Raw genomic sequence first — 11,530 nt, forward strand, 5'->3', positions numbered from 1 at the left:
CCTCCCATCATTTTTTCCTTGTGTATCATCTCTTTTTAGACTGCAAGCCTTTGGGCAAGGACTGCCTTGTTTTACTGATGATTGTAAGCCACTCCAGCAGACTTTTTTTTTTTCATTAAGAAGCAAGATAAAAAAAAATACTTTCAATAAATAAAGAGTTGTGATACTCCAGTCTAGACTCATTGTAGAAATATTTAATGTCAGTTTCCCTTTTTTTCTTGCTGCAAATTTAGAGAGTTGGTTAACTTTTTAAACACCAGCTTATCTGGTGTGATGGCATGGGATGCTGCAACGTTGATGAAGCTAAGCTGGTCTAGGCCTGGTCAGTTTCTGGAAGGGTGACTCCCACAGAACCCCATGTACATTGATTCCTGCATTGAGCCAGGAGGTTGGACTTGATGGCCTTGTTAGGTCCCTTCCAACTCTATGATTCTATGATTCTACTGTCTGCTGCCATGTATCCTACAATGAAATATAAAATAAGGATCTCTAAAATAAAAATGCTGCAAGTATTGATCAGGGAAGAAATCTAGGTAAAAGATTTCCTCATCCTTTAACACACATAGCAAACTATTCATAGCAGAACCCTTTCAATAGTGCACAGATGCAAGTAGATTTTGTGAAGTGATGCAGATTAAGAAGAGAATGGATCTAGAGCATAAATATATAAAGTCTGGAAATTGACTATTTTATGGCCTACTGTTCTCACATTACTTTTTGACATGGTAAAATCAGCAGGAGGTGATTTTAACCAACCATTCCAATGTGGTGAATATTTCCTTTGACTGCAACTTCAAGTTTTGTGAATGGATTAATTTTCATGCCCCTGAACCTCATAGGTTTACTCTGATGGGGTAAACAGTCCCTTAACATTACATGAAGATGTGTTCAAATAAAATATTCACATTAAACTGAGGAACTAATATTACCTTGTGGTAACTTCACCATGTCAAAAATAACATGAAAATGAACCCTAAGAGCTGCCTAGTGCTGGCATACAGTTTCCTGCAGTTGTGGTCAGCAATTACAAGCAGCTTTTGGTCTATCCTTGCTGACTTTCACTCATTTGCATTAGCATACTCAGTGTTATAGTACCACCTTCTATAAATTGTCACTCTAAAAGAAGCAATGGAAATGGTCCTCCATTTTACTTTAGATTATTGCCTTAATTGATCTCACCTGAACATAAAATGGAGGACCACACCCACCCACCCCTTCCAAAACAAATTCACCCACAACATGATGTATTGCAATATATGCTCCTTAGTGGTACAGCTATACTCAGGGTGCTGATGCTTACCTTTAAAGCCCTAGATAGCTTGGGAGTCAAATATCTAAAGGAACACCTCTCGTTACACCTGACTACCAAAATCTTGAGATCTGCAGGAGAGACTATTTTCAACATGCTTTCCCCTTAACTATGTGACAGCTAGGGACCCCATTTGAGAAATATCCTCCACTGGAACTGGTGCTGACCTTGCTATCATTTCAGCACCAGGTCAAGCATTTGTTTGTTCAAACATTTTAAGTTTGTTTTTTGTACTGCCTTTTGTTGTGTTGTGGTTGTATTTTATTGCTTTTATTACATATTTATTGTTCATTGCCTTGATATCATTTGATGAAAGCCCATTTACAAATACCCAAATAAATAAAATACTGCACTCTCTTTACCATTCCGCTTCCCACATACCACAATAATACTAAATAAAATACTTCCACTTGCCACAATACTCCCACTAGCTCAATGTTGCATATATCTCTCTGGGAAAACCCGTACATATAACCCCTCCTATTCCTCATCCCACTCACTTCAAGTCTTTTCTCCAAGGAATGTAGTCTACATAAAGGGGCGGCGGCATTCCACTTATTTATTTATTTCATTTATATACCACCCCATAGCCAAAGCTCTCTGGGCAGTTTACAAAAATTAGGTTAGGTTTCATGAGCAGGAAAAAGGGGGCAGTTCAGTTCCTATCCTCCTGTTTCCCAAACAGAAAAACCTTTAGCAAGTTCTCAGAATGTTTCCCAAGTGCCAAACTACATGTCATAGACCACATTATTTGCAGTTCAATAAATTCCCCTCCTGCTGGGGAGATCAATCAGGATTGGGACAGAAGGACACATGGAGGGGGCCATTTTCATCGAGACCATACAGAAAGAAGATCAACCTCCCCTTCCCACACAGTCCTGACCTCTATGGATGCTCCTAGCAGTTATTTACATTTTTAAAAAATAATAATAATATCACAACTGCAAACATCAATTAAAGTAATGCTGTAGTTTGGTCCCTAGATTTCCTAGGAGTATTGGGAGTAGGGTTGAGTTAATGGGATGGGCCTATATTGGAGATATTCTGACAAGTCTCAGTAGCTATTAGGATTTGTAGATGCAAGGCAGGCAAGTAAAGTAAGCTTTTTGATGTCTCAAGCCAGGTAGCTCTTGCCATCACACCACAGATCACACACAGTTGATTTTTTGCATTTATAAATATTGTTACACACCCCATATGCTCCAAGCAGTGAGATGTTCCATATGTGGCACTACTACAGCTTGTTTCCTTTGGATGAGCACACTGTGAAGACTTGAGATATTTTAGTAAGACCTATTTACAATTACATAAACCAAGCATAAGGGAAGGCAAAGAAGTACTCCTATTGCAGATCACCCAAAGCTGTGTCCTCAGTTTCAAACCCAAGCTAGTAATACTCAGTTGCTGATCCCTTTTTTCAATTGCAAACTCCCTTTTTTTAAAAAATCAAAACTACACAGTGCATACTTTCTTTTGAGGATTTAACCTCCTGTGTTGAATGGATACCAGAAGCATTTTTACATTACATCCAACCATCCCCCCCTTACAAACACCATGTGGTGTACATTGGATATTTCATATATTACGAAAATGCTACCAGTAATCTTCCATTAACGGTGTGTTGGTAGGGGGAGAAACAGTGGTTTGTTTTTATCTAACTGAGGTTACGCAGGGATAAAAGCCAGGAAAAAGTTGTTACTGCCAGCTGTCTTGCCTATGAAAGAGTCCCATTGCACCCACTCCTCAACGTCAGTCAAAGCACATACTACTTGCAGTGCAATCCTATGCATGTTTATTCAGAAACAAGTCTCACTGTGTTCAGTGGGGCTTACTGCCTTTTAAGTGTGTTTAGGATTACACCCAACAAGACAGTTTTTTTCAAGGCTGACATAATTTGGTTCTCCAAAGTATACTGCAATACATTCCAAGAAGAAGAAAAATGTAATACTTCCAAGGAGAAAAAAGGAAGACAATGGCACATACCTGGCTGACAAAACACAAATCCAGAAGTTATTCTTTTCTTGAAAAGATCAAAGCCCGTTTCTCAGCATTTTGAAACCATTGTACTATATTATACATGTCATATGACATTAATTGGGCAAACTGCATCCTTGCCATAGTGCTTTTAAAACCTGCAGAAAGCTCTTTTCTATAGCTGCGTAGTTTCAAAGAATGATTAATAAAAAGATGCACTTCTAAGATATTCCTTATGCTATATATACTATCTACATACAGGAAAAAGAACCTAAACGGTTTGGGGCCAGGTTATTTGAAGGAATGCCTCCTCCCACCACAATACCTGATGGAACGCCTCTCCTGACATGAACCTACCCGTACACTGCGCTCAACATCTAAGGTCCTCCTCCGAGTGCCTACTCCGAGGGAAGCTCGGAGGATGGCAACAAGGGAGAGGGCCTTCTCAGTGGTTGCCCCTCGACTGTGGAATGATCTTCCCAATAAGGCTCGCCTGGCACCAGGCATTTTAAGCAGCATTTAATAACGTTAAGTTTGTTTTTAATGGACCCCAGAATTGTTGTTTTAAATGGATACTGTTGTTGTTTTTATACTGTTTTTATGTTTTTTTTTTAAAAAAAGTGTACTTTTAATGTTTACTATTTTTAATTGTTGTAAACTGCCCAGAGAGCTTCGGCTGGGGGGCGGTATATAAATGTAATAAAATAAATAAATAAATATGTACCTGCCCGGACCTTAAGATCATCTACAGGGGCCCTTCTCCGTGAGCCCCTGCCAAAGGAAGTGAGGCAGGTGGCTACTAGGAGGAGGGCTTTCTCCACTGTGGCACCCCGGTTGTGGAATGAGCGCCCCAGAGAGGTCCGCCTGGCGCCTAAACTGTACTCCTTTCGTCGCCAGCTGAAGACCTTTTTATTCTCTCAGTATTTTAACACTTAATCTTAAATTTTACTGTTTTAACTCTGTATTTTAACCTTATATCAATTTTGCTGTGTGGTTTTATCCTGGTTGTGCTTTTTATACTGTATTTTGTATTTATGCTTTTAACCTGTTGGTTGTTTTATTATGGTTTTAATTTTTGTGAACCGCCCAGAGAGCTTCGGCTATTGGGCAGTATAAAAATGTAATAAATAAATAAATAAACAAACCTTCCTCTGCTCACCAAAAAAACATTTGGCTCTGAAGAGTTAGGTCTGTGTAATCTTGTATCAGTTTATGTTCATTAGAGCTTAGATTACTAGAATCTCATCATTTCACAAAAATTGGTAAGAGCTCACATATGTCTGAAAACAGCATTGCTCTTATAGCAAATGGTGAGAGATTATGGCATCTGTAGGCCCAAATATCTAGACAGCCAGAAGTTGCCTTCCTCCCATTGCAGACAAATGTATCAAATTCAGTATGTTGTGTGTGTACATATGATTTAATATATAGAGTGCATTTGCACATCATGCTCTAACCAGAGGTTAGCGTGAGGTGCATGAGCAGGAATGATCCACATCACATCTTGGACTTCCCCCTTCCTTCTCCTCTCACATAGCTAAGAGAAAAAGTTTGGAAAATTTCAGTTCCACTTTTAGTTCAACCACAACTTTCTGTGCTGTCCAAAACAGGAAAGGTGGTTATCATTAACTAGGGTTACTTTAAACAAGCCAGTATCTGAAACCACAATATGAAGTTGTCTAATTTTAAACTAACCATAGTTAACCACAGCTAACCACAATTGTCACTCCAGATAATACAGCAAACCACAGTTAAGGGAAAGCAAAAGCTTCCAAACTCCTCTTGAAGCTCATCCCTACTGACACATGTCACATTAAACCATTGTTCACCTAGCATGACATGTGAATGTAGCCACAGAGGTAAAGTCAATGCCATTTAATTATCAAAGGAAACAACAGGAGGGCAAGCACGTGTGTGTAGGTAGGAGTCCCAGCTGTACTGTGAATTTGCCAATGGAACCTTGGCAATGCATAGCCATACCAATATAATTTTCTGGGTCTGATAAGGTCTGAGTTCTGTAAGAAAAAGGATGACAGGAGAAAAAAATGATTCATACACCCACAAACAGGTCAGAGCTTGAGCAATTTCCAAATTCCCTCCCTCCTACTATGGCTATCTCTCACCACCCACAGCCTCTGTTGTTAGGCGGTGTTTGTTCTTTTAAAGAAAATCCTTACATGAAGGTTGCTGGGCGTTGTCATCCCAGAATGAAAACTGATAAACGTAGTAGAAACTATGGAATGGCAAAAGATTCCAGTGAAGATCCAGTGTGCATTTAATGCTTTTAACTGGGTTGAGGGATTACACCATTATTTGAATTTATAAAAATCAAGCACTGGTGTGCTGCAAAACTGTGGATTGAAGAACTTTTACACAGGCCTCAGTCTATATAGGAAAACATGTTATTCCCCGTATGAATGTATCTGTAACTGTCATACTGCCTTACAAATGTTGCAACAATGAAATTTGAAAGATTACTTGGGGAGGGGAGTTTTACCCATTTAATTTTGTTTCCTTGGGCCCATGTTATTTAATATTCCAAGTAAAAGCTTTTCATTTAGAAATAGTTTATGACACAGAATATCTTTTCAAAATTAGATAAGGTTTGTCATGTCAGTCTATAAGCTTAACATCTATAGTTAGGTATTATAATCATAGCAGAATTATAATAAGCATTGTTTGCAAAACAGTTGCAGCACACACTTCTCAAAATAGCTAAAATAGTGATTGCTTTCCTTAAAAACAACAACATCCTACCACAACTGCTTAAAGTGTCCTATTTTGTGTAGACATCATTTAATTTAAAATTAAGATATAAAGAAATAAAACTAGAAGGAGCTGAGAATGAGAAATAGACCTGCCAAGTATACATTAAGTTCTTTCCTTTTGTTCAAGTCATATTGAAACCTATTCGGCCTAAGAGATATTGCTGTAAATAAACCCAGGGAGAAAGCCAAGTGAGATTATCATTATCATGCTTAATAATCCTAGCTCTCAGACACACTGGCCAGAACACTGGCCAAGACCCAAACAGCCTTGTGTATGAACAGAAAGTGCTACTGCTGGGTTGAATCCTGCTCAAGAGGCTCTCTTGACTTTCAGGAACAATTTTTGCTAGATTCACGTGGAGCCACAGTGGGAAGGAGGACTAGAAGAGTTTCCAGGATGCATGCATCATCGTCAACAAGAAGAAGCGCATGATCCTGTAGATCTTGCTCTCTGTTGCCTCTTTTCTATAACTTGCAAAGACTGATAACTTACTCCATAAAGACTTACTCCATAAAGAGTTGCACCAAGATAAGCAATATGTGCATACCTTCCTGTGATACATTATATATATATTGCATTGCGTGAATATCTCACCATCATATGAACCAGCTGCAAGTACCTTTAACCTTTAAGGTTAAAGCCCACACACTGACTTGACAAACATTTTGCATATTACTCAATTATGTAGAAACTTACAGGATCAAGATTTAAGTGGTACAAATACCATATAACTATGATCTCTAGGCCAAATTTGTTTTCTGCAATAAGGCACTAAAACAATTAGCAACACTCTACAGATTATTGTTTAATACCACTATAGGTAGTTATTTGGATGTAAAAATGCATACTCTTTAGAGTTTTTTCTTCTAGCATTGTGTTTTAGTTTTGTTAACCATCACTTCGCAGACAATACAAAACCATCACTGTTGTATGTGCATTATTACGGGTTCATTTTCTTTATAAATGAAAATAATTTTACACAGGAAAGTAGTTGTACTAAATCCAACAACAGCAGCATTTATATAGTACCATCAACAAAAATGGTACTTTGCAAAATTAACACAAGCAAAATGACAAGTCCCTGCCCCTCAGAGCTTACAATTTCTACTATGGGGAAACAGTGGAAGAAGTGAGGGAAAGTGTAGGTAACCAGGAATTAATATGAATGTAGTTGTTGGTAAACAGAATGGTGGACTAGATGGAGCCTTGGCCTGATCCAGCAGGGCTCTTCTTATGTTCTTCTTTAGTGGCCTATTTTTTAAATTGTGCCTAAAGCCCTTAGCACAATTTTGGTCCTATCTACAAAACAGATTGCACATACATCCAAAAGTCCACAATAAGCAAAAATTATATTCCTCGGCTCACTCTCACTATTGGTGAAACCAGGTACAGTGTGCATTAACTTTAAGGGAACATAATTCCTCAAATTATAACACTACTTCACAGCATTGGTACCCACAACCAGTACATTTTTTAAAAAAATGCTTTGCACATCAGTCTTCTCTTTAAAATACTCTTGCACTGAAGTGTATTAAATGAATGCAGAGATCCACCCATGAACAGATCAGAAAGCAAAACGAAGAACACCGGCAATTGTGAGACAACTTGAAACCAGGCATCATCCATCCATCAATGTGTGCTGAGCACCACTGTTTTTAAAACTGTGTTTACCACCTTACGATTTTCAACATTCCTGTCACCAGATGCTTTTACCTGCAAGTAGCTTTATCGCAACTGAAGAAGCAAGTGCCATGTGCATTCACTCCCACCCCCCCCCACCCCACCCCCCAAAAGCATGCTACCGAAAATTAATTATGCAGCACTCCTTTACTCATGATTTCTAAAAGAAGAGTTCTTATGTTTTGGATCACTGTGTTACGTTCCCAAAATTAAGGGAACTGAGCTTTGAAATGTGGATCCCTTACTTTGCAGCAGCCGGAGGGGAGTTGATTCAGAAAACTTGAGCACATGATACAGTTCCCCTATTCTAGGGCACAATACACCCTCTTCCCAGCTGTCATCCACTTTCCAAGCCACGCTCAACTAGGCACTAATTTCCAAAGAGCAACTCCTCCCGGGCCAGGTCAGGCGCAGTAACTAGAAGACAAGGCTTCGGCTCCTTGAGAGATAACCCAAGGCCAGGATTCAAACTTCTGAACCACCTTCCTGGGACGTGTAAATTCCAAAGTTATCTCATCCTGTTTAAGATTTTTGGTCACGCTATTCCTCAGCATTCAAAAGAGGGAGATGTGAGAGAGAGGGGAGGGAGGGAGAGAGAAAACCAAAGGAAAAGTTAAGTTATTATTAAAAACACACACACCTAGGAGTGCGAATGGGACGGGGGAGAGAACGTTGCCATCTCTAAAGTTTCTGCTATCCTTCTGCAGCGCTGTTTATTTCCAAGCTTGGCAATTATCGGGAGGCGGGGGGCGAGGAGAGAAAGCGACCCTCAAGAAACAGCCACACACACTGCCCAGGCAGGAAAGCAAAGGAGCGGTTTTACCTGTCCCCCGAACCAGCGGGTGAGCCGTGCTGTGCAGGAGAGTCCACAACAAAACGTGCTTAGGAATCCAGCTCATTGTACGTCCCGTTTGGTGCTCTGAGGCAGCGGCAGGGCAAGGAAGGGAGACGGCCCGGGGGTGGGGGGTGCTCCTCGTTGGGGCGAGGAGAGGCGGGCGGGCGGGGTTCGCGGGGGTGGCGTGGAGGGCGGCAAAGTGTCTCGGAAGCAAATGTGGGTCCAACAGGGAGAGAGGAAAAGAGGCCCCGGCGGAGGCAGCCAGAGCAGCTGCGGCTCGGCTGCTCCTGGGAGTGCGTGTGACTCACTCCCCTTCGCCTCAGCCCTGCCTGCAGGGGAAACAGGAAATCTTAAAAGTTCGCAAACAGCTGGGCAGGACTTTCTTAACTCTTACAGTAGTTCCTTCTCTGGCCCGCCCGCCCTCCCTCCGTCCTCCTCCCTCCCCCCCCCCCCCCCTGGCTCGGCTTCGACATGCAGCCTCTTCACGCGGCTCGGTGGTGTGTCAATCAGGGACCTCAGGCCAAACCCCTCGCCTCAGGGTTCCTCTTCACACGCTGCAAACAAGAATACTGGTAGCGGTGGATGGGCCGCGTTCAACCACAGCTGGATTTATAAAGGTGTTTTCCCTCAGTCTCCATTCTCTCTCTCTCTCTCTCTCTCTCTCTCTCTCTCTCTCTCTCTCTCTCTCTCTCTCTCTCTCTCTCTAATTTATGTGTAAATTATAATAATAATAATAATGTCTAAATTTACATTTTTACATGTATGCATTTATACCATAGGCAAATTTCTATTTCTGTTTAAATTTTAATTATTTCTAAATTTGCATCTAAATAAATTAGTGTGTGCAAATTTTATGCAAATAGCCATCCTCTTTTGTCCACTTTCGGGTAATGCATATCCATTTGGGAGGTGCAAATCACAAGCGGCCACTGTATGTACATTTCTCCTACATGTGTGTATACACCCTTCTTTTAACAAGGTACACTCACCCCTTCTTTTTAGCCCTGTTCTGGCAATCCTTTAAAGAGAGGACTATGCATATGCATGCATAACATTTGATTTCTCTATGCTTTTAAAATATTTTTAAATGAAAACGCCAACATAGCAAACAGTTAACAAAAACAGGTCGTGAACCAAGACCTCCCACTCTGTACTTCGCTTGACTGACTTTTTTGCCCATATAGCTGAGGCATCAGAAGGAAGGAGTGTGTGGAGGCCTGGGCACATGTAAGCTATCCCCTCCCTGCTCACTAGCATGCCGCCTTTTCCTCCTCTCCAAGGTCACTCTTCCATCTTTGTAGAGGCAGCCGACACGGTTCCCTCCACACTGCCTGACCGGGGGGGGGGGGGGGGAAAGAAGAGAGCTCAGACTCCTGAGTCTGAGGTTGGAACACTGTCTCCAACCTCAGACCCTGGAATCCAAACTATGCTATGGCAGCCCAGGCTCTGCCTAGAGGCCATAAGATTGCTCTCCCCAGGGTCTGACCTGGCCTTACGCATGAAGCCAGCACATTAATTGAGGTATATGCAATCCTACTCATTTGATGGGGGCAGGTTGCATGATCTATTCCCCAGTTTTGACAGCAAACATTTGGCCTGTGCATGTAAAATTGTACATGTCTTCAGTGTCAGTTGTAGAAATTTGATAAAGAAATAAATAGGCCTGATGTGCTTTTCTTGCGCAAGGCTGGATTGGACCTCTGATGGAAGGGAAGCAGGGAGGAATGGTCATGGAGGACAGGAGCGGGGGCAGCTGTACATATTCAATGCTTGTAAATGTACGGAGGTTGGATGTGGGGCCAGTGGGCATAACACTACCCCTGCCCATGTATTCTTAATCTGCAGATGTGCCAGAGTACCAAAAGATAAAGGCAGGAGCTGTAGTAACCACTATTTTTTCACCAGGTTATGTTAATCAACTTTGAGGTAGTCAGTGCTTGAAGTAGGTTGAGATAGGATGCCATGCCACTTCTTTTGAGGTGGATCTAAAACTATGTCACTTCTTTTCAAAGGATGTAAAACTCTCCTGGGATGTATTGCTTTTGCTAGTATTGATTTTACTGGAATAGCAATGTTATCACTAACTCCTCAGCAGTGATTTTTTTTTTTGAGGGGGTGTCTGTTTTTTTTTAAATGGAATGACACATAATTTTAGTGCATTGGATTGTCTCCACCCCACCCCTGCCACAAGTCTGAAAGTTAGAGAGGGGAGAGATCATGTATGGTATGGTGTCATTAGTTCCTATGTATGTGTTCCTCTTACCATGCATGTATCCACTTGAAAGCCTGGAATTTAGCCTTTACAACACAGAGGTGCTGTATTTTTATAGGGTTTTCATTGTCCAAGTCTGGCAGCTGACTGAGACAACAACAGACTTTTCAACGTGAGGCTTTTAACTCACCATTTTACTGAAGCTTCTGCTTCCAGATGCTTTGTAGGATCCAGATCAGCTCCTTTACACGTTTCCCCTCCCACTGGGGTTTTTCTTTCTCTACTTTTCTATATGTTCCATTACATAACCACTAGATGGTGTTGTGGAATAGCGGAATTGCGCAAATACACCAGGATTTACAGAAATACCACATTTTCCTTGTTTAAAAAACACATGCTATAATAGTTGCAAAGAATGGGTGAGGCCCTGGAGTATGATGACATCATGTAAAGCATCTGCAAACTACTGTGAGTGAGGAATCACAAGTGCACAACAAATGCCTCATGTAGAAAGGTTCAGCAGTCTAACTGAAAAGGGTTTCTGTCCATAAGGGGGAAATAATACCAAGGAAAAGAAGATGAAGCCCTGCTGGGAACTCACTGTCGGGGTGATTTGTTGCCCCCATAATGTCAAGTTTATGATTTCAGATAACACGCTGTTCTAGAATTGCAGCCTCATCTCAGCTGGATTCTCAACCATATACAATTCAGCCGGTAAGTGGCTGTTTATCCACTATTTGTCTTAAATTTT

At 41.2% G+C, this 11,530-nt stretch overlaps 1 protein-coding gene across 1 annotated transcript in view; it reads right to left on the reverse strand.

The window, feature by feature from the left end:
* Positions 1-8,660, reverse strand: part of TGFBR2 (transforming growth factor beta receptor 2) — a 59,419-nt gene extending 50,759 nt beyond the window's left edge. Inside the window, exon 1 of the mRNA XM_063125028.1 lies at positions 8,556-8,660. Within this exon, the coding sequence (XP_062981098.1) occupies positions 8,556-8,631 (76 nt within the window). The 5' untranslated portion in view covers positions 8,632-8,660. The remainder of the gene's footprint in view (positions 1-8,555) is intronic.
* Positions 8,661-11,530: the final 2,870 nt, after the last annotated feature.

Source organism: Elgaria multicarinata, chromosome 1 (genome assembly GCF_023053635.1).
Source record: "Elgaria multicarinata webbii isolate HBS135686 ecotype San Diego chromosome 1, rElgMul1.1.pri, whole genome shotgun sequence".
Taxonomy (NCBI): domain Eukaryota; kingdom Metazoa; phylum Chordata; class Lepidosauria; order Squamata; family Anguidae; genus Elgaria; species Elgaria multicarinata.